Raw genomic sequence first — 24855 nt, 5'->3', positions numbered from 1 at the left:
TTATTTTTAGCCACCATCAAACATGGGCGAGTATTATCTTGAGTTGCCCTTGAGTTGCCCTTGTTGTACTTCATATGTTTGTACCCATATATTTTACTTTCATCTATCTGATTTAAACTGTAATATATGCTCTGCTGTTTTCATTTTTTTATGAATACCTAAACGAACGATAGAAGAAAAATGTTTACCCAAACAAAATAGACCACCCACTGAACATGTTGCAACTTCGGAAACCTAACGTGTTGTGGGTAAAACAATAATCCTTTGGCGTCTCCTTTCAGAGACACAATTTGTATGTTTTGATTTGTTTGTTTGTTGTTTAACGCCGCACTCAGCAATAGTTCAGCTATATGACGGCGGTCTGTAAATAATCAAATCTGGACAGGACAATCCAGTGATTAATATCATGAGCATCGATCGACGCAATTGGGATCGATGACATGCATCAACCAAGTCTGCGAGCCTGACCACCCGATCCCGTTAGCCGCCTTTACGACAAGCAGAGTCGCCATATACGGCAAGCATGGGTTGCTTAAGACCAACTCTACCCCGGATCTGCAAGGGTCTTGTATTTTTTTAAGCACTGACTGACACAATAATAGGTATCAGATAAACATCAGGGGCCTAAATACTTTCTTGTATGGATTCAGATCTGCTGACTTGCCAAAGACCAGCCGTGTAGTCACACTCCACCCATGTAGGTTAGATCAATGTGTACCTAACTGACAAGAGTTGTTGTTTCCTAATGTGCCATTGAACCCTTCATGGCAAAGGATCGATCGGGTAGCACACAATAATTTTTACATTATTTTTTCGAGTATTTTCTGGAACAAATTATTTCTTCCAAAACAAATTCCGGGCCCACACCAACACAGGAAATGGCCAGTCATATTACCGAACAGAGAAGTACTTTACCTACCTTGTACCCTGAATTAGCAAAGATGTAGGCTCGAGGCGCCGTGCCCCACTCCCAGACATTGTCCCAGGCGTTAGCGTACACCGCCTTGTTGATGAACAGACTCAGGTCAAAGGGTTCATTTCCGCTGGCCGTCAAGCCATCCTCCCACGAGCCAAGGTTAACGCCAAGGTCCGACGAGAAGAGGGACGCCCTTTGGATCATGTACTCCTTCAGCCTCGGGGAAAACTGCTTTAATCTTTGGCACGCGGTGGAGTTGACCCATGCCCCGACGGCGACCTCATCACCACCAAAGTGGAACGTCCGCAGCGGATTGATATCTCTGTGCATCTTTTCTATCTCCGACATCACATATAGTACGAATGTGTAAGTTGTGTTGATGCAGGGGTTGACAGCGTTATCACTGAACATCTGAGTCGAGGAGTACTTGGACGTGTCCTGGGGATCACGGAGGTTGTATATGTCAGCATTTTCAAAATCCCCCTCGCTTAAAAGTTTCAATCTTCTGGCCTCCAAAGCTCTGATAGCTGCATGCGCATGGCCGGGCATGTCGACTTCCGGTATGACCTCGATCTGACGTTCGGCTGCGTAGCCAAGGATTGTCTGGTAGTCTGTTTTAGTGTAGTAACCGGAACCGGAGTTGTTTGAGAAGGGTCCTGACCCGAGTTGGGGCGACAGACACTGGGTCTGAGACAGATCGTGGCATCTCCTGCCACCAACCTGGAAAAAGGAAACATATATTTATGTCAAGAACCCTCGTGTTGTTGTTTTTTAATTTTCATATTTCATCATGGCAACCAAATTACTTAAAAAATAACCAACCATCTGCTTCCAGAGAGCAAGTCTCGCGAGCTTGTTAATTTTCAGTAGTACAAAAAAATGACGTAAATTTAGATCGATATGGTGAGGGAATTAACTCTTTGACTTGTAATTCTACAATACTTCATAATGCAGCACGTTTCGTACATTATTTGGTATGTAGTTTTATGTTTTATTGAAGGGATCCCTTAATTTTAATAATATATTTTCCCATTTAAATCTTATTTCGACGACTAACCGTAGGTTGGTAATTAGGAAACCCTAAGCAATGTTAAGGAACGTTCGTAATTATGTGGTAATGTGGTACAGATATGTCACTGACTAACCAGTGTTTTCAGAGGGAATCTGGGGATTCGAACAAACAACCAGCTGATCCTTGTATGGCTAAGGGAGGCAACTGTTGAACAAAATTGGTAAAGCAGTGACTAATGTACGCCTTTCTCATCGAGACTGGAACATAACAAAACAGTTTTCGCCTCAGAACAATGTCCCACCCGTGTCTGAAAAGTACATCAGATGGTGTTACATCCGTGAGTTGGAATAGACGACCTGAAAACTATGGTGGTCTTCAGTGAGACTGAGGGATCAGGTGGTTAGTCTCAGTGATTGCGTGTCATCGTACCCCCACGGGAAACTGTTGGCGCATGATATCAATCACTGGATTGTCTGGTCCAGACACGATTGCTTACAGGCAGCTGCCATATGGGTGGAATACTGCTAAGTGTGGCATTTAACGAACCAATATACAAACAAACAAACAAACAAACAAACAAACCATGGTTAGCTCCTCAAGACCTGGGATCTCGAGTCTCCAGCCCTCGTCGTCCGTCAGATGAAAGTGGAACTTGTTAAGCTTGTACATCGCCATGACGTCAAGAAGTGTCAGAACGGAATCAAGCGAATGGAAATTCCGTCCAACGTCTAAATGCATGCCCCGAAACTCAAAACGAGGCTCGTCCTTCACAGTCATACCAGGTATCGTGCCTCTCACTGGATGTTTCAAAGCGAGGCTGAGGATGGTTTGGATGCCGTAAAAGGCCCCGGATGTCGCTACGGCCGTGACCTCTATTATTTCTAGTCCAGGGTCAACAGTTAAAGTGTAAGCGTCTGGGGACGAGGATATGTTACCGTTAACCTCGACACCAGCTTCGGCAAAGTTGATCAGGATATACTGTTTCGGGGGTTTCTCATCCGACATCTTCGGTTCTTCCATGCCAAAGTCTATCATGCTCTCTGTTGAAGACACAAGGTAAACCAACTGAATGCAAGGACGGTATCTTAGAGTGTCTGTCAGTTGTCAAAAGGATAAAATCAACTTTGGAGGGGATTTACAGTTCAAGTCAATAATTACAAGCTCTTAACGTCATATTTTCACTCTGAAAATGAACACACATCTCTGAATGTTCACAGATATGCAAAAGTCAACAAATACCAGCTCTTATCCATACCAAAGAAAGGCCGATAGCCACGGTTCATAGTTTGGGTTTAAAACCCTTTTTTAAGTGTTAGTTTTGTTCCCAACGTTCATAAATTCATTGAAATGAAGACTGTCTGAACGTATCAATTCATAAAAACGGCATGCCACATCATATATCTCAGAAAGTAGTGTCCAGACACCTTCCGTCATTAGCTGCAGATCCATTTCGCCCCGTAGTACTACAGTAATTCAGCTTGAAATGTCCGTGAAGGTCCGGGGTTAAATAGGTCTTCAGCAACCCATGCTTTCCTTAAATGGGGACTATGCTTGTCGTAAGAGGCGACTAGCGGGATCGGGTGGTCAGGCTCGCTGACTTGGTTGATGCATGTCATCGTATCCTAATTGCGTGGACTGATGCTCATGATGTCAATAACTGAACTGTCTGCTCCAGACCGCCGTCATATAACTTGAATATTGATGGGTGCGGCGTTAAACAACAAACAAACAAACAAAACAAAAATACATTGGGAATACCCCACGCAGACAAATTATACTCCGAACCGACTAGTCCTTGTTTATCCCCTTAGTGCCGAGCACCAGGGACGGTAACAACAAGTAGCATCTTTTAACGTCTTTTGGTATGACGCAGGCGGGGATGGACACCCAGACCTTCCGCTCTACCACTAGATCATGGAGACCATGGGAATCATCCTTGATTTGCAGTAAGAATTGGTGTTCTTGGAGCCTATAGTCACTTTCCCTCTACATTTATCATTATTAGCATCGTCATCAAGCTTGGGAATACCCTGGGGAAAGGGAGATCTTAAAGAAATAAGTAAGAGATTCCGTGGCATTCGATTCGCTACTCAAACAAAACTGTTTCTTTAGCGCTAATGTTTCTATAAACCGAAAAGACTAGGTCACTTCGACTAACGGAATACTGTTTCTTGCATTGATGCGCTGAACAATGTCACTAATTCGTATTATTGTCAACAGTTTTTGTGGGTTAATGACTGAATAAGAAGTCTGTGAACAGTTGTTATTGTTGACGTATATATTTATAAGAATTGACTTCAATATGTTTTTAAGGCATAAACGTAAAAAGCGGTGTGCACTTTGCGTGATTCCTCCGTTTTTTTACTTTATAAAGCAATTTAAACATATTGAAGTTAAGTCTTAATTGGAAATTGGAGGTTTTTTCAGAAGACTTACGTCTGAGGTAGTCGGCTTGATTCATGAACATCGGATGACTGACGATGACCCAGCAACAAGTTGCCAAGGAAACGGTGCCCTGCTTTCCCGTCTCCATGGAAACCGGTGTTGGAATGATGGGAAGAGGCGCAGTCCCAAGGTCATGGACTTTTTCGTTCCTGCGGAACCGTGTTGCTGGTGAGTACGGATCATAGTAGTCCTTGAAGTTATCAGTATTGTACCGTTTCCATTTGTTGGGAGTGTCGAAATCCGCCACAAAGCTCAGCCCTTCTCCCGTGGTGGAGGAAATAATTCGAGGTTTCATACCCTCCGCCCAAATGTACCAGTTTGGCATCACGTCAGTGCGCGATACGGACCAGTTCTGGATAGTAATCTTCAACTTCCGCTCTTCACCTGGTTTGATGGGCTCAAAGCCGTGGACTGTTTCCATTTTAAACAAACACCCATCTATGTGGGTGAATTTGACTTTCGTAGCTTCGAATACGAACCCGTTTGGATAGTCGGGTTCTATCTTGTAGATGCTGAAGAGATACAGACCCCAGTTTCCGGCCTGAATATCGTGAGCTCCTTTGTTGGTTAACGAGATTTGGGCAATGAAAGATCTGGCGCCATTTTTAAAGTTGTCAAGAACGGCGTACTTCACAACGAGGCTCTGAGCAACGTTGTCGACGATTGGTTGATTTACGATAGGCACTAATGGTGCTGAAAAACAAATGTGTTATAATTTCTCAAAGTATATATTTATGTTGAGCTATGACATTTAAGGTCAATCTAACGAGTGTTAACAGAAGTGGTTAGAATAGAATAATATAAAAGGACCACAAATATACAATAATTTCGAATTGTTTTGATATCGATGCAATTTGATATTGAATCTTTGTCAAATTTATCATTATCAATTAAATAACCTCTACCACGTATAACCACTTATAACACCACATGCCTATGATGTCCTCGTATCATTAATAAAGATAGGGGCAGTCGGGTAGCCTAGTGGTTAAAGCGTTCGCTCGTCACGCTTAAGACCCGGATTCGATTCCTGACATGGGTACAATGTTTGAAGCCTATTTCTGGTCTCTTCCGCCGTGATATTGCTGGAATATTGCTAAAGTGGCGTAAATATATACTCACTCATTCTATAAATATAGATTTATATATAAACGAATTTGAACATAATGAGTCGGGCCAGACTTTATAAAACATGGTCTACGAATCCGTTAAGTACAAAAAAAATTAAATGTGACAAAAATAATGACTGTAAGCGGTGGATTTATTTACTCCTCTAGCTAGAAGAAACAAGTATAATGTCCAAAAATACTCATTTCATCATAATCTTGCTTCTTATCACTGTGTTTGGGCAAAATGTGGGAGGGAAGACAAATATATGACAGTAGTTCATCACTTTGGTAATGCCAACGACAAAACTTGGATCATGAGCTGTACGAAGCCTTGGTTCGAACCCACGATAGGCCTATCCTAATACAGTAAGGGAATGCAACTCTGTACAACAGAACATTGCTCAAAGGGGTGCCAAGCCCTACTGACATATTCACCCTGAAAGAGTGAGTGAGAATGGGTTTACATCGCTTTTAGCAAACTATCACAGTAAGGAACACTAGAAATGGGCTTCACACATCGTACTCGTGTGGGGAACGAACTCGTGCCTTAGGCGCGACGAGCGAACGCTTTAACCACTGTGCGATCCCACCGCTCCCTTCACCTTGAAGGGTTCTGTGGCACATTAGGAAACGCCGTCATTTGTCAGTTAGGTACACATTGATCTAACTTACTTGGGTGGAGTGTGACAACACGGCTGTTCCTTGACAAGTCAGCAGATCTGAATCCAAACAAGAAAGTAGTTAGGTACAGTTGGAAACTATCTTCTGATATTCCTCAGTCAGAACGGTGGTCTTATTTTTTTGTCACTTTTCAGTTTTGGTGAGGTGAAATTGGGTTTACCTCACATTCAAGATTATTGCATATATTGTTTTTACGAGCATGCTTACGTGTGTGTGGCTAGTTTTATCTGTCCATAATTAAGATCGTGTTATGGTGCTAGCCCACTGAGATACCTTGCCGTAGTGCAATATGGATGCCCCACGCACGATCAGACACAGTAGTATACTGACTTCGAGCCTACCAGTCCCTGCTTAACCCCTTAATGCCGAGCGCCAGGCAAGTGTCACCATTTGGTATGAAAATCGAACCACCGACTTTCCATTCACCCGACAGACTCGGGAAAAAGGAGACCCGTGAAGATCCGGGTTAGAATAGGTGTTCAGCAATCCATGCTTGTCGTAAGAGACGACTAACTGGTCAGGTGGTCAGGTTCGCAGACTTAGTTGATGCATGTCATCGTAACCCACTGCCTAGATCGATGCTCATGATGTCAGTAACTGGATTGTTTGGTCTAGAATATTTCTGACTGCTGCGTTATATAATAAACAAACAAGATGAAGGAGCGTCCATTAACGCAGAGGTTACAAGAGACATTGAACTTCGGAAATGTGTAAACGTCAGAACTGTGACCACAGTAAAATGATGCTCGTTCAAAATCCACATTCAACGTAGATAGATCACTTTACGTATTGTGATATCCATTTTTCAACAGCGTCTCATACATGAACAGAGATATTCGAAAGCAAAACACTGTTTTTATTGTCGTGATGCAGCACTTATGACAGCGTGTCACGATCTCACCTTGTTCGCAAGAGGACGGGGTCACTGTTGCTGATGATGACGTCGTCTGTGGACAAGTACCACGTTTGTCCGCCATCTTGACTGTACTGGACCGTGAGACCGGGGAACGAGGAGGTTGTTTTCAGGATCCCGTCCTCGATCCTACCAAAGACAGAAGGAAGACAGTTACAAGTGTTACACTCAATTTTGAATCCACACCGGAAAATCGGTGTATAGGATACCTCTGCATCCGCATATGTACATCTTTTTTATCATGCGGCAATGTCGTGATACGTCAGCCTCTGTAACCAAGTGCATAAGGTCTCTTTATCACTATCATAGCTTCGTTTTGAGTCAGATTTAAAATTAGAGAGTAAACACACCAGTAAGCACTATACGTCAGGAATGGTATTCGTTCCCAGGGCTCCATGTTGGTTTTTTTAAGTCGCCAAGTGTTTTCTCACATTTCTCACATCTTTTTTGCTCACTTAGGTCCAGTCTTTTGGGTATTTGTAAACCAAAGAGTAAATATTTTTTTAATAATGCTGTTTCAGGTAACTATTTATTTTCTTCTGTTCATGTGGTGCCCCAAGTGTGTCACCTGTCACGTCAGTTCACAAAATGACTATACTTGTCGAAAGAGGCGACTAACGGGATCGGGGGGTCTAGTTCGCTGACTTGGTTGTTGCATGTCATAGATCCCAGTTGCGTGGATCAATGCTCATGATGTTAATCACTGGATTGTCTGGTCCAGACTCGATTATTTTAGATCGCCATCATATAGCTTGAATATTTCTGAGTGCGGCGTTAAACAACAAACCAAAAACAAACAAAACGTGTCCCTTTTGAGCATTATTCACTGCGGTACAGTTTATGTACAGGTGAAGCCTGATTTCGGTCAGGAAATCGGACCTGTAAAGACATACAGATACGCAAGCTAAGAGGGCTAAATTGGGCAATTATGGACAGTGGTATATTGAAACAGTAAATGAGGAACAGGTCGATTGAAGATTGAAGCGCTTTACCACACGACCAATACGCTCGGAAGAGTTGCCTCCCTTGAAAGGATATTAACTCTAATATCTGAAATGCAGTTTATCTCCGAATATGACACACGGGCGCGTCTTCGAAGCGAAAATCTTCTTAGCCCTAACTCGAAGACAAACCCTTTTAAAGACTTTGTGTACTGCGCGAAAACACAACAGGAAAAACATCTATGAGAATTATTGGAAACAGACTGACAACGAGACTTTTTATCATTTTTTTTATCTGCCTTCACCAACATCCCCTACAGAACTTACACTTCTTCGCGTTCAAGGTTATAGCGATTCAATTTATTTAAAAATGTCTCCTGAAATCATGTCCAAGCACCATTTCAGACACATTAATGTTTACTTACCAGAAGTTTATTTACTTGAAGTAAAATTGTATTTCAAAGTCTAAAAACAGTTTGAAACAGTTAGTCGGCGTGCAATCAGAAGAGACTTGTGCGCATGCGTGCTAAGGGAAAGTGCGCAATGCCAAATTACCCCGGGTGGGAAGTTGCATCCCAAGTGAGACCGACGTGACGAACTCACCTGCCACCTGGCGGGGGAATTCTGTACTTCACACCGAGACTGTCCAGGCGGTGAAGTTCTCGACGACCGACTGCACGTGCAAATGACTCCCAATCAGCTGTCATATCCCGGTTGCGTGCTTCTTTGTCAGACATTTTTTCCCATGATGCCCTATGCCACGCCCTCTCAGCTAGCGCCAACATCCGGGGGAAGAGTCTGTAGTCGATGTCGTCAGACGTTCTGACTGTCTCGCTCCACAGCTGACCTTGGATTCCTGGACGTTAATAACAGTACAAGTACAGCACAAGGTCACATCCGGGTATACTCCCGTGACAGTCGTGGAAAGTATGAGGAAATCTAGTAATCTAATAGCCCTTAGCGCTTCAACCTCAAAGCTCTGTCCTGTTTACAAACGGTGCCTATTTCAGTCTATTAGACAGCACGAAAATTTTGATTTTTCAAGGGAATATAATATGTTTGTGATCAAGCTTTGTTTCTCTCATCCCGCAGGGGGCACGGGTGGCCCTGTCGTCTAAGGCGCCGCGATTCGCTGTGCAGAGTTGCGTCCCTTGGGCACGCCAGAAACCTATGATTGTGGGTTCGAATCCCGGTTCGCCCCAATTATGTTTCTAGGTTTGTCAGCACCATACCCGTGCTCGTGGGTTTCACCGAAGTGGTAAACGTCTGAGACCTGCACCACTTCGGGCTTTCTTCCCACATTAAGCTGACACGCCGCGATATAACTGGAATACTGTTAAAAGCGGCGTTAAACCCAACTCACTCACTCTCTCATCCCGCAAGGCAGCTTGGTCTGTTTGTTGATAGTTCTATGATACTGCTCGTGGCAAGCCTGGCAGTGAGTGAAGAACTCTTCATGTCTACTGCCCACATGTTACAGACAAGCTGACAGCTTTATTACAAACCTTATCTTTCTCCACAGTGGCATTTTCTGCGAACTGCACTTGAGTAGGTGGATATTTATTTAATTAAAATATTTGGTCGGTAGGTCGAAATAAAAAGTACTGAATGAAACGTTTTCAACAGAACAGGAGCTATGAGGTTTAATTGGGCCGGTGATGGAATTGTCTCTCATAAATCTGAAGTCACTGGGTGTAGGCCTTTAAAAACTTGACACCATACATTTGTGTTTGAGTGTTTCATTTCATCATTTCAGGTTTTCAAATATTTTGAGATTATTTTAACCATCAAAATGATTTTTTTTCGGCGGCATTAACATTATGTCTGCATGGCGAAAAACCAACTCAAAGCGTTCATTTCCCATAAAATTTTACAAGAGGCGTTATATCGCCTCCATTCGTCACCACTCGTCCCTTTCCGTTACTATCATTCGGCTTGTCCCGGAATGGCACGAATGGTCTCGAACGGACGTACCTGCAATATTTTCCCTGCTCTTCAAAGGGGGACAACTCTGACTGTGATCCCCGCACACTTGTTCCCGGGTCAATGGCTTCCCGCTGCGAGCTGTGTCGATATTTTCGTAAATATTTTCCGGCATAAATCCAAACGTCTTCTGGGAATCTGTGAAGCGGGTGGCCCAGTAGTACCCCTTCTCCTCGGGGTCAGGCTCATAGGGATGGTCGAAATAAAGGTGGGTCGCTTGGGCCATGACAACCTGGAGAGATATCGGTCAATGTTTGCCAATGTTTGTTTGTTTGTTGTTTAACGCTGCACTCAGCAATATACCAGATCTATGACGGCGGTCTGTAAAATAATCGAGTCTTGTCCAGACAATCCAGTGATTGACATCATGAGCATCGATCCACGCAATTGGGATACGACGGCGAGCATCAACCAAGTCCCGTTAGTCGGCTCTTTCGACAAGCACAGTCACCTGTTACGGCAAGCATGGGTTGCTGAAGACCAATTCCACCCCGAATCTCTCCGGATCGACATATTATATTGAGTGTCAGATGGTGAGGTGGAATGGTGATTAACATCGCGTTCAAGATCATTCATTATTGCACTTGTATAGCGACGTGTGCATGCACGTGTGTGTTTGACTGCTTGTACTAGTCAGGACCTATGCCTGTTTGAGAATACTAGCTGAGATACGATGCCACAGTTTAACATGAATACCCCACTCTGACACCGGAAACTGACTCCAAGCCGACCAGTCCTTGTTTTAGCCCCTTAATGCCGAGCGCCAGACAAGGTAACAATAAGTACCATAATTCAACGGACTTTGGTATGACGCGGCCGGGGATCGAACTACCAAATAGGCGTCCTCCGGGACGACGTTGTATCCACCACACCACGGAGGCGGTCCCGAGTGTAAGGCTACACATGCCGCCTTAGACTTGTTCTCAGGAATCGAGGACAATGAACGATACACTGAGTTACATGCTGTCAGCAGACTTGTACCTTTAGCTCAGTTAGGCGGTGATACTACGACCTCTAGTCATTGTCACATATACTTTGGAGTTTTCCATTCATTTTGATGGAATTGGAAGAAATACAATAGATAACCAAAGACCCCAGTTGCCCTCTTGATAAGTGTGTAAAGACAAATAGTGAATGAGCTATGCTCTGGAAAAGAACCCTTACTGATTTCACTGAAGTCTAATTTATTGGCATGGAAACAGGAACATATAAAAAGAATTTAAAACATAGACACCAGTTTATGGATGGACTGATATTATGATTGTGTATATATATATATATATATATATATATATGTGTGTGTGTGTGTGTGTGTGTGTGTGTGTGTGTGTGTGTGTGTGTGTGTGTGTGATTATCTCTAAATACGAATACCAATATCGCAGGTCACTTCAACTTTGAAATAGAACCTATAGAACTTCAATTTGAAAAATAGGTTAGACAATGTCTGACTTGAAAAAAAGGGAAAAATAAACAACGTTTCTTTTTCTTTGAATTCTAAAATAAAAGTCCCGAATACACAAACCTCCAAATTATGCCAAAAGTCGGTAAGTGTCAGCTTGCCTCGAAACTTCTTCGTGATAAAAATGAAATATTGTTTGGAAATTCGGTCTTTTCCCTTTGACAGGATAAGGCTTTTTCGGGAATCTCGCAAGATGCCGACATCGTGTTAAACTCGATTTTTTAATTCGCAGATTTGTAACTTCGCGTACAAGGGAAGACGCGTACTTTAAACGTTGATGCTTGCATTCCTAACATTAGACGTTTGCTGTATCCCCGACAAGAAATATTAGCTGGGAAATTTGTTTACTTGGTAATGTAAATTTGCGGTAGTGTGTACATGGTGTGTCTGATTAAGAAATACATCGATATCGTCAACACTTTAATACAATCAGCTGATTTCAGACTTCGGAGTGGTTCGTGGACAGTTGCTCTATTCAAATAATTTATAAACACCACACGTGCCTTAAGCTCCATAAAAATCTGTGAAATATTGCTGGGTCCAGGATATGTACCGCCGAACCTCTGTCTCCTAGTAACCATAATCCTTAATTCAATCAAGAAAGGCCTTTGAGACAAGTGAAGTTAATACCATGTGGATTCTCAAAAACATTTGATTGAAATTTTCCAAAATCAGAAATGAACAAGTTCTAGGCTGTCAAAACATTTGATTCTTTGTACACCACCATTGACATTCCTTAATTAAAGCGGTTTGGTTACAAAATGTGGGGGCCACCAATACAGTTACATCTCTATCTTCAGGGGTTCGGATCAATTCATTAAAAATGAAAGCAACCTCTAAAATTTACTGAGAAAACAATATGTGAAATGCTGGACTTCCTCATTGATAACGTCTATATAAACATTTGGAGAAAAGACATTTAGGCAAGATGTAGGCATCCCCATTGGCACTAAGTGTACTCCTCTTCTTGCTTGATCTGTTTCTTTTGCATATGAACAGGAATTTCTGTTTGGATTGGAAAAGTCAAAACAAGGTAATTTGGCGACGACGTTTTTCTTAACCTTCAGGTATATGGATGATCTCATATCGTTCAATAATCATCAAATAGCCAATTCCCTTCCACTGATTTACCCACCTGAACCAGAAATAAAGGAGACCTTTGAGACCGCCTCATTTGTTTCATATCTAGATCTATACAGATTCGAAATGACAAACAATTCTACACAAGACTGTGTGACAAGAGGAATGACTTCACCTTTACAAAAGTCAACTTTCCCTGACCGCCTCCGTGGTCTAGTTGTAGAGCGTCCGCCCGGAGAGCGGAAGGTCCGGGGTTTTATCCCCGGCCGCGTCATACCAAAAGACGTTAAAAGAAGGTACTTTTTGTTACCCTGTCTGGCGCTCGGCATTAGGGTTCTAAAACAAGGACTCGTCGGCTCGGGGTCAGTGTACTGTGTCTAAGTGGGGTATTCATGTTTAACTACGGCATGATATCTCAGTGGGCTAGCACAGTAAATCGGCATCAGTCCAGACTAGTACAAGCAGCTACACACAGATACACGTGCATGCACGTCGCTATATAAGTGCAGTAATCTTGAACCTCACCTCACCTCAACTTTCCCATCATGTCGTGCAGTGTTCCTGCAGCTCCAACTCTTGGTGATTACATTTCACAACTTTCGAGATACAATCAGACATGCTCTTCCTACCGTGATTTCACAGAGCGTCATACAACTGTGGCGCTAAAGTTGTTTGATCAAGTTACAAAATTTAAGGCCTCAGTAAAGCTTTATGGTAGACATACCACTGAAGGAACTTTTCCAAATATGACCCATCAGTGACAAAAATGATGTCCGATACAATTCCTTATCTTGACTTGTACTATATGTTCCCGTGTTTTTTTCAGGTGAATACTTGACTAGCCTGGCATGTATTTGTGACGGGTGCCACTGTTCAGGTATTATACGTTCACGTTTTCGCGAACACGTCTGTTCATCACCATTTGAAAGTGATTGATAGTCACATGCTCATGAGATGCTAAGTCGCTTATAATAATTATGATGTACGAATCTGTAAAGTTTGGATTATGTCTTTTTGTGGTTTAAATAAAAAAATTGTGACCATTCATTTTTGTATATTCCTCGGGGAGCTGAGAATGTATCATGAATGTACACTGATACGTCGACCGGTGCTATATTTGTATTTACTATGTTTCCCAATTCAAATTTACATGTCATCATTATTATGGCTATTTACCATTAATAGTAAACTGGGCACCACATATGAGTGCAGCTTAGACAATTTAGACAAGTACCAAAACATATTTGAAGTTTCCAAAATTGCTGTGTATAGACAGCATACCATTCGTCACCACTCGCCTCTTTCCGTAACCTGAAAGAAGACTCGTCCCCATATCGATGAATGTTATGTGCGAAAATACGACAAACCAATCGGACTGCGCGTATGATTTCAAGTTCTTCGTCAAAGAATCCCTCAGAAATAATTTTAGATTTTACGTATGTCTTGCATCTAAAAATATACCCATGATACAGTAAAATGTGTTCAATCATACTGTATAATTCCGCACCTCCAGATGTGCTTTAAATTGCATCTGAAATATATGTAATACATGGGGAAATATATGTGAACCATTTCGCAAGGAATTGACAATTGTTTAAGGTATGCCCGTTTGCGCTAAGACGGAACCCGGTCGCAAAAATGGCCATGAAAGGGGCACGAGTCGCTATTCGGCTTTTCCCGGTATAAAACGAGTTGGTCACGAATGGCAAGCATACTTATCCGGCGATATCGATCCGTCAATGGTACGAGCGAAATTTGGACAAGCTTATGAGAATGAAAGTATTACTAAAAAACACTTTGGCCCTAGAATCCCAACTCGTTAATCCAGTGCATTATATATCCATCCTAAACCGAACAAAAACAGTTAGGGATCGAGAATATTTTGGGGGAAAATCTTATAAAACTCTCTCCATTATCACTGATTCATGAACTTTATTGTTCATTATATAACCATTCGGCTTGTTCATGAACGGGTTTCAGCAAGCTTACCTTATAGTTGTGGTTGGACAGGTTATACGCCCGACCTGCGCTACCCCACTCCCACACGTTATCCCACGTATAGGCGTAGACTTCAGCACTTCCGGCAAGGTCACGGTCGTATACTTCACTCCCGCCATGCATCAGTCCATCCTCCCAAGCGGCGAGGTTCAAATTCTTGGATGCAGCAAGCTCCGCAACCCGCGTAAAGAAATACTCTTTAAGCTTCGTCGTTGACACCTTTATTGAGTTGGACATCGTCTGACACGCCGTGGAGTTGACCCACGCCCCCTTTGCGACCTCATCGCCTCCGAAGTTAAATATTCTTAATGGCTGAATCTCTTGATGAAGGAGAAGAACCTGATCCATCACGTATTCGATGAATGCGTAGGTTGAGTTTAGGCAAGGGTTCATGGCATTATCCGTAAACATCTGAGTTGAGAAGTATTTCGAGGGGTCGTTTTCTTCAACCAGCTTAAACTTCATGGCTTCCTCCGTGTTAGTCCGCGCGTACTTTATGTGCCGGACCTCCATAGCCTTGATGGCGGCTCGAGCGTGACCCGGCATGTCGAACTCTGGGATCACTTCAATATGGCGGCGCTTGGCTTCCTTCAAGATATCGCGGTAGTCTCGCGTGGTGTAGGAGCCAGACCCGGTAGTGGTGAACGTCGGCCCCGAACCGATCTGTGGGAGCAGACATTTTGTCTCATCGATGTCGTAGCAACGACGGGCACCGATCTGAAGCAAAGGAAAAACCAGCAAGTCAGCAATCGAACTGAAATTGTACAAATATATTTTACGTGAGAAAAACATTTAAAGATGGAGGTATTTTGCTTCCTATAAAAATATAGGATCCATTTTAAACCTAGACTGAGCGAATGTTTTTTAATGCCGTATTCAGAATATTCCAGCCAAAATCACGTCAACGAGTAGACTGGGAATGACTGGTTCTTCGTTGGCTGCGATTCGACCGCCTTAACATTCCATTCATTAGTCCTTGGTATCAATTGAACCTATCAGAATATGTGATGTGCCGTTGTTCGAGCTAAAATCCACATTAACAGAGCAGTTTGTTATAATCGTGTTGCCCGAAACGTTCGAGGTGGAAACATTTATCCGTGTTTATATACATTGGTTATCAACGGCGCCCAGTCTGCTTCCCAGAGTGTAGCGCAAGTGCTGCCAACACACGGAACCAGGCTGAAGGGGTGTGGCACAGACTTCTACCACATTTTGGGGCCGCCATCTTTTAGCCGCCATATCCCAGATTGCTGGGCATACCATCAGTGGAACCGGTTTAGTTGTGTTTAGTATACCAAGGCATAATATCTTCACAAAATGGCACGGTCCCACGGAACGGCCGAGTATGGGCCATCCGGCCATTTTATTGTCTTGGTGTATGGGACGCAACTCAAGCTTTTAACACCACAAGCCCGAATTTGACATTTTCAGGGACTTTAAACACTCACTTGGGTGAGCTCGGGAAGTTTCGGAATCTCCAATCTCCATCCCTCGTCATCGGTCAGATGGAAATGGAACTTGTTGAGCTTGTACATGGACATGAGGTCGAGGAGTTTGATCACGTCTTCCTTGGAATGGAAGTTCCTGGCCACGTCCAGATGCATGCCCCTATACTCAAACCGGGGAGCGTCCTTGATGAACGTGTCATACAAAATACCGCCATTGTTTTCAATCAGATTCAGCAGCGTTTGAACGCCGTAGAAGACTCCCGATTGGCTGTTGCCCTTGATGATGATGATCTGACTGGCTGTGTCCACATCGAGGCTGTAGGCATCCGGGCTATGAGCGATGACGTCACCAGTGATAGGGACATCTTCCATGAGAAGGCGGATGACCTCGTACTCGGCTGTTGGAGCTCCGATCTCTATGTTGGCTTTTTCTGAAAAATGGAAATAAAAATATTAATAAAGTAAAATATTATTGGTAAAGGGCAAATATGCTCAACACGACTATTTGCACCCAAAGTCTGGACATAATATGTTCGTTTTTCTCATGATGTCTTTGAAACTCACTGAATAGTGAGGAAGGAATGTTCTCTTTACCAGTTGTTAGTTAATTCATATAAGCTGCTAAGCAACAGAAAACATACGACCATGTTGATGATGGCCAAAATTAAACAAACAAGAAATGGTACACGATGGTGTTTGTATTTTAAATGGGTATCATAGTTGTGTTTGGGCCTTAGCTGTGCAGTATTTATGCGACTGTTTTCAGTTGTTGTTTTGTTTCTTCAAATCCAATTTTCAAGTGTATGCTTTCTTTTGCCTGGCAGTTTTGTCCACAATTCCTGCGACTCTAAGAATGCAGAGATGCATCCGCCCTTTGTTGACCAGGGATTTATAACGCGATGATATTAATGGTAAAGGGTGTGCAAAAAGTCGGAATATGGTGCACAAATGAAATGTGAGTATAAGTGCTAAATACACATTGGGCTGGGAGCACATGTGAAGTTGGATGGGGTTGCTCATGAGACATGAAGCCTTGTGAGTGCCATGTGTGAAACTGAAGCAATGTAACCGTTAGCCACAGGACTTAATTTAATCCATTCTCCATCTCGCTCAGACCTGTTGGGTTGTTATCAGATAATTGGTGTCCACCAGCATTACATTCCATGCGTGGATGGAGATTGTGGTATCTTTGTTACTGCACCAGGAAGCCCTGAATCATCCTACTCAGCAGTCGTCATCGTTATCGTCAAACATTATCTTGTATTCGGCAACGTGGGTAGCTTAAGTACACAAGCCTGGTCATACGGGTAAGGTCAGAGTTATTTCAGGGTACTCCGCATATGATACATATGCCATGATGTTATGGTACATATGACATCATACATATGATACGATACATATCATACATATGACATGATAAATATTATAGATATGACATGATACATATGATATGATACATATGATACACAAGATATGATAAATATGCCATGATACATATGATATGATACATATGCCATGATGCATATAATATTATACATATGCCATGATACAAATGATATGATACACATGCCATGATACAATCGATATGATACTTATCACTTGATACATATGACATGATAATATGATACATATGACATAATACATATGCTACATATGATACGATACGCAGGATACATATGATACATATGACATGATACAGACAATACAAGGTCATGATGCGGTCATGGCAAAAATCAGATATGGTGAATTTTATTTAGTTCGTCTATGGCAAAGTCCACTCATGTCATAGCGCCCCGTACACCCGCTATTGACACATGACACACTAGAAGTGGGCTTAACGAACCAAACCCGTTATAAAGATTAGCCAAAAGGACATTGCCCCTAAAGACAAAGCGTGAGTGAGTTGTGTTTAACGCCGCATTGAAGACGTTTACCACTTCAGTGAAACCCACGAGCACGGGTATGGTTCTGACAAACCTAGAAACATAATCGGGGCGAACCGGGACTCGAACCCACAATCAGGTTTCTGGCGTGCCAAAGGGATACAACTCTGCACAGCGAATCGCGGCGCCTTAGACGACTGGGCCACCTGTGCCCCCCATAGCGTGAGTGAGTGATTTGGGGTTCCATGCCGCTTTGAGCAGTGTTTCATGATCAGTTGTAAATACTGGAAACATGATTTGACCACCCGATTTTACTAAACAATAATTTTCGCTTGGCATGTTGCGAGTTCTAAAATAGATGTTGTTTGTTTTGGGTTTTTAAAAAAAGAAATTCAGATCCTCCTTTCAAAGCAGTGACTTATAAGGAAAGTATGTCATCGGTCCCCTAATCATAAAGTTTAAAGACGTAGGCAAGTGTACCTCTTAAATAAGCTGCCTCTTCATTGAGGGTGTCCGGTGCGAGGATCACCCATGTCGAGGTGTCGAAGGTCATGTTAACTTCTCTGTCGACCTGCATCTGATGGGGCCGAGGAACTATTCGGATTTCATCATCCTCAAAAATATCCTCAACTCTGTTCCTTGCGTACCTGTCTTGAGCGGTGTAAGGAGAATACATGTCGTAATCGTACCTCTTAAACTGTTCCACGTTTGCGAAAGATTCAACAAAGTCCAGTTTATTCCCAACCGTACTCTGAATCACCTTGGGCTCCAGAAGAGGTGCTATGATATACCAATTGGGCATGATGTCCGTTTTGGCCACTGACCAGAACTGCATTTTAAACTTGATCTTTCTACTTTTCTTTTGAGGAAAGTCCAAAAAGTCTTCCGTTGGTTCCATCTTGAAATGGGTTCCCGTGAGATGGGTGACAACAATTCCTTGCCCAGGTAGAACATACCCGTCCGGGTGTGGAAGGTTCCCTGGCTCTATCATATAGATACAGTCGAAGTATATCCCCCATTGGTCTTCTTTGCTCAGCGTCTTTGGCCCCTCGTTGGTCAAGGTCACCTCGACTTGTGTCGTTAGTTCATTTTGGGTGTTGTCCTTGACCTTCCAGCTGACCTTCAGATGCTGGCTGAAGAGGTTGAGAGTCGCCTGGTTCCATGTCTGACACGTGACCAATGCTGAAATATAACGAATATATTTCATTATTGTGTCAGTTTGTTTGTTTGTTGTTTAACGCAACACTGAGCAATATTACTATATGATGGCGGTCTGTAAATGGTCAGGTCTGGACCATACAATCAAGTGACGACCAACGCAACTGGGATCGATGACATGCATCAACCAAGTCAGCGAGCCTGATCATCCGATCCCGTTAGCCGCCTCCTACGACAAGCGTAGTCGCCTCTTATGGCAAGCATGGGTTGCTGAAAACCTCTTCTCTATATTGTGTCAGTGAACATATATAGTACAACATATATATTTGTAGGAATCTGATCTATGGCAGGTCCACACGTTATTTATTTGCTGGCCGCAATGTACAATCACATTGTCATATAAGGTCATACACATATGACGTCAGTCTGCGATAATGTCACGTCGTGTTTTAAGCCTAGATATCTAGAGATGTCTACATGTTATATATCGTAATACCTTCAGGGTTACTTTCAATGTATATCTATATAACTAGTGTATATTCCCCGCATATGAAATCGACAACAGGTCACGGTTATGCCATTAACTTTACAGTTTTATACTCCGCACACTTTTGAATAGAAAACTCTACTAAATAACCGCTACTGAATAACTCTATGTAATAACACAATACAATGATGCAATAATGCAATGTAGTAACACAATGCAATAATACAGTGCATTAACGCTATACAATACACAATGCAATAAGACACCACAATATCAATGCAATAACACAATGTAATGGCAGCATGCAGTAAGACAATTCAATAACACAATGTCATAACACTATAACACTACAAGAATTGGAAAATACTGTCTTTTGTTGGTGAATGCAGATTTTGGTTCTGTCTGTTTTGATTCTAACTGATTTAAAAATAAGGCACCTGAACATTGCATTTGTCTGCATTTCATGCGGTGTCGTGTACAATATTGTGACCTTCCTCCTGGATAAATACCCTGTCGCGATACAGCGTATGACTGGACTCTGGTCATTGGAATAAGGAAGTTATAGCATTGCCTGTCAATCATGCTGGCCTCATATGGTAGGCCAAAGTCGCAGACTTGATGGTTGTTTTGTTGTTTTACGCTGCACTCAGCAGTATTCCAGCTATATGACGGCGGTTTGTAAATAATCGAGTTTGGACCAAACAATCCAGGAATTGGTATCATGAGCATCGATCCACGCAATCGGGATCGATGACATGCATCAACAAAGTCAGCGTGCCTGACCACCCGACCCCGTTAGTCGCCTCTTACGACATGTATCTAAGCCTTTTACGGCAAGCATGGATTGCTGAAAACCTATTCTATCCCGGATCTTCACGGGTCGAATTGCGCTAGGTAATTTTATTCTTCACAACATCGTCACAAGATAGCTATAGATTTATCTTTCGCAATACGCAATTTCGTTAACAACACTGAATACTATTACAGGTATAAAACGGTCTGTAAATAGTCGAGCCTGGTCTATACAAACCAGTGATTGATATTGTGAGCAACGAGCCACGCCGTTGGGGTACAATGACACGCAATCAACCAAGTCACCGAGACTGACCACCCGATCCATTTAGTCCCCCTACAACCAGCATAACAATCAAGTCTACCCCAGATTCCTCACGAAATGTTGACTTTTTGGTGTTCCGTAGGAGCTGTGCGCTTGTTGTTTTAAATGATATTGGTAATCAAACGTTAGTACGTGCCGACCTGAAAGTGAACGTACACTGTGAATGTATGACCGAGATAAAATGACGCAAGCCACAAACCTCGTTGGAATTGTTCCAACATCAATTGAAATAAATTTACAAATAGTTTTTAAATTTATATTTATCTGCACTTAGGACGTTCCCCCGAAACACATCAGCATATTACATCACTCTTATTTATGCTTGATTATTATGCAAACATTATTTACTGTTCTATCATATGCATCTTCTCGCCTCGTAACAATTTGCCATTGCCACAGTGTTTGTTCTTTTTACTGGAAGAAAGACCTTATTGTTTTCCAGTTCGATTAATTTCATAAATCGGTTATTCAAACAAACATTTTTATGATTTGTAATCTCGGTTAACTGAGGAAAAAAATCTCGCTTACTTAGCATCCATCTTGCTAAAAATGTATTTACAAAAACATCCAACAGTTGAGAATTCGGAAGGGTTTGTCTTTAGGCATGTTTGTGCTGCACGACAAAATAAGAACTATCGGCTAGTTGAGATCTGTCTGTAAACACAGGTGACACATGACACACATACAGTAGGTGACAATATGAGCATCACAAACACATTCAAAGGCACAGCAAGTGTTCACCCGCACTAACACGGGAACATATGGTAACATCGTCCACAATAATGGTTTGCCATATGAAAACTCGATTATTTGCAGGATTATCTATCATAGAGCAGGGTTCGTTCCACAAAGCGATCTAAACGCTACAGCTGTCGGAGGTAAGTGTAGGTTCGTTAATTAAGATCATCTTAGAGCTGAGGTCACTTTGAAGAACGGGCACCTATCGCTACGAACATCGTAAGTATATGCTAGTACTGGAGTATAATAGTCATCGCGATACTACCGCAAAATGGAGCCAGTGACTACGACTGTCGTAAGTCTGTGTTTAAGTATATGAGTTAACGCTGAGATTGTTGGGTTTTTTGTAAATGAAACGACAAACTGTCTTCAAGACACTGGGGATCCTCAAGGTCATTCTGTCCAACACAGGATTCTAGGAAGTTAATTATTGTTACTCGGCCCCGTGTAAATACAGTGTGATGGTTCAAATCTTGCACCGTTGTGCTCAGGGTACCTCGCATCGTAGTAACCTGCCGGTCAAATGTATACACTTGAAAAATGGATTTCACCCAAAACATTACAAACATTATCAAAACGTTACTAGGCAGAAAACAGTTACCGAAACACAACCATGATACCCCTATCAAATACGTAACCATCATATTCAGAATGTATACACCCTTGTTTGATGGTGCCTAAAACAGAACAACAAGGGATGGTTATTCGATGGTGATGTATTTAATACAGGTATCATAGTTGTGTCTTGGACCTTGTGTTTGCAGTGTTTCGGCGACTGTTTTCAGCCAAGTAACGTTTGCAATTTTTGGTCAAAACCAAGAGAAAACTTGAGTCTTTCCTTTGCCCGGCGGTCAAGTTGTAATTAACACTCACTCACTCATTCAATCACTCACTCCAGGCACCAAAGCTGAAAATATTTTCATTAAAAATTACGTGAGGTGTATTTTATCAGCGCGGACTGAAATGGGAACATTTGGAAGAATTCGCTTTCAAAATAGGGTTACCGATAACGGGGTTTTTAATGTTGTTGAAACGATAAGACTTATCTGCTTCACAACTCTGAGATTCAACGCTGTGGAGGTGACAAATGAAGTAACGCTCTACAGTGTTACATTGTGCCTTGACCTGACTCTGTTCTTGCATCCAGGGATAACTTCATGGAGGTCATGGAGGTCCAATTAGCAGGATGTATCAAATATCGTTATATCAAATGTACTCACTCACTCACTCACTCTTCAAATAAAACGTTTCCCCATACTTAATCTTGTTTGTATGTCGCTCACTCACTAACTCAAATAAAACGTTTCCCCATACTTAATCTTGTTTGTATGTCACCCAATCACTCACTCACTCTTCAAATAAAACGTTTCCCCATACTTAATCTTGTTTGTATGTCATTACAGCTGTCCCCCATGGAGACTGGCGGTTTGTCTCAGTCCGCTGCGTATTCTACTCCTCTTAAGAGGCGTGTGTGTGTTTGTTTGTTTGTTTGGGTTACAGCATTCAGAACAGTTTTCAACAACATTTCGCAACTCGCTAGGCCGGACTACAAGGTTTCCGTACTAGTATGGTTTAACTGTAATCAGATAAGTTGTGTATATAATATTTAAGTATTTTGTTTAATGGTTTGAGACGTACAAATTTCTTATTTCTTTGACATGATAGCTTTTAAAAATGTTATGTAAATATGCTTATCAAGATCGGTCATTTTACACAGATACAAAGTTCTTTTTACAGCGGTATTGGTACATCCCTCTACCTTGATTGACTTATGTTGCTAAGCGATGGCATGGCATATTTTGAGGAAATATTTTTGGAATTTTGAGGATACTGTCAATAACCATTTCTTTAATTACTGGCAACACACTCTTCTTAACGGAATGACCCGGCTGACCAAGAGGTCATAACGTTCAGCACTCGCTCCCACAAAAGGGGTTTCGCACATACAGACCCTCTTAAAGGAGGTATTATTAAGTTGGCTCAGGGACCTGGCATCCCCCCCATATCTAACCACAAACTCGCCCACTAAGCTATGTATAGGATGACTGGTTTTTGCAGTGAGTTGCGTCTGTTTAACGAGCGTCAACAATGGTCTGAATCAAGGTGCCACGCTGGGCCCAACAAATATTTAAGTATTGATTCTAACGTTTTTAAATCACGTTCGTTGTTTGTCGGAACATCTAGGGAAGATCCGGCTAGGGGGATGGGGGTTAAGATGTTTGTATTTTAGCGTACGATTTTTGTTTTTCAAATTTGCGCTTATCATCTAATCAAAATAAGTGGGCATCTCACGCAAACGATTAAAAGTCTACGGGTTAGCAGTAATGATTCAAATATGATACATAGGCTTTAACAAACTCGTGGCCTCTTCGTGACCGGGGTTTAATCATGGTTATTGCGTTAATCATACCGGGAGGTATAATACACCTGTGTGACGTGCTTTTAGCGTGACAGTTTTTTTGTTTCAAGGACAATATTCATTCGCATTGTCAGATAACTATGTCATATTTCACACCCTTGAGAAGTCAGGATGGCGATTTAACTACATTGAGTCAGGTTATTTGTGGATCGTTGTTGCATTAAAGATGAATCAAGTTTGTTTTCAATCTGACTTGGTTTTTCTTCGTGTGATTTGGATTATTTCAAGGGGCAAGGTTTACATAGCAGAACACGTGAAGTATTACGATAAAAATAAGTCTTAGAAAACACAAACACACTGCAGTGGGTCCGCCTTGGCGCGTTTCTAGACCTCAGAATCAACTCGAGAAACAAACATATGATTCCCCAATAAAACACACGGACATGAAAAGCATGTATCTCATAGCCACGATGCAGTTAGTTGAGGATTATTTTTTGTTACTTAATGCGTTACGTTTGGGAGGACAATGCCAGCCTTGCGCAAAGGAATGTATACATATGTATATCAAGATGAGGTCAAAAAGGACCCCCCTCTTTTTGGAGGTGACATTTTTTACCCCCACTTGATCCTATTATGATGTATGCACGCCTGTAAGTATGAAATCAGCTCCGGACATTACGACTACTCCCTTAATTCGAACTTCAGTTATAACAAATACTAGGCTATAACGACCATTGTATTTGGTTATAGCAAAACCCAATTTTAATTCCTTTGTTTTTGCTAATATTCATGTGAAAAATAGAACGTCGAATAAAACGAATACTCGGTACATCACAGATAAATATAATTCCATAGGTTTGTTAATATTGTGGCTATCATTGTTATTAATGTTATGTGAAGAACTTCAGATATAACGAACAATTTGTGATAGTTTTGAAACAAGGAATATGTGGGAGAGTTCGTGATATCCGGGGTGTACCGTTTAGTGATTGTGTTCTGCTAATTTGACCTCCATAAAGATGTCACTGGATGCAACAACGACGTCGACCAGGTACTTTAAAGTCAGGTCAAGGCACAATGTAACACTGTAGAGCGTTACTTCATTTGTCACCTCCATAGCGTTGAATC

General features: G+C 42.1%; 1 protein-coding gene across 1 annotated transcript in view; it reads right to left on the bottom strand.

Annotated features, from left to right (window-relative positions):
- Window positions 1-24855, bottom strand: part of LOC139461058 (uncharacterized) — a 36358-nt gene that overhangs the window by 4433 nt on the left and 7070 nt on the right. The window contains exons 2-11 of the mRNA XM_071242573.1: window positions 18349-19050; window positions 15986-16416; window positions 14529-15254; window positions 9992-10232; window positions 8621-8873; window positions 7065-7205; window positions 6155-6201; window positions 4365-5066; window positions 2511-2968; window positions 920-1636 (exon numbers count right to left, since the gene is read on the bottom strand). Of these exons, the coding sequence (XP_071098674.1) occupies window positions 920-1636; window positions 2511-2968; window positions 4365-5066; window positions 6155-6201; window positions 7065-7205; window positions 8621-8873; window positions 9992-10232; window positions 14529-15254; window positions 15986-16416; window positions 18349-19050 (4418 nt within the window). The remainder of the gene's footprint in view (window positions 1-919; window positions 1637-2510; window positions 2969-4364; window positions 5067-6154; window positions 6202-7064; window positions 7206-8620; window positions 8874-9991; window positions 10233-14528; window positions 15255-15985; window positions 16417-18348; window positions 19051-24855) is intronic.

This window comes from Haliotis cracherodii, unplaced genomic scaffold (assembly GCF_022045235.1).
Source record: "Haliotis cracherodii isolate W230 unplaced genomic scaffold, xgHalCrac1.p SCAF_14, whole genome shotgun sequence".
Lineage (NCBI taxonomy): Eukaryota > Metazoa > Mollusca > Gastropoda > Lepetellida > Haliotidae > Haliotis > Haliotis cracherodii.
The sequence above is the reverse complement of the archived record's forward strand: the minus strand, read 5'-3'. Positions and strand labels throughout refer to the sequence as shown.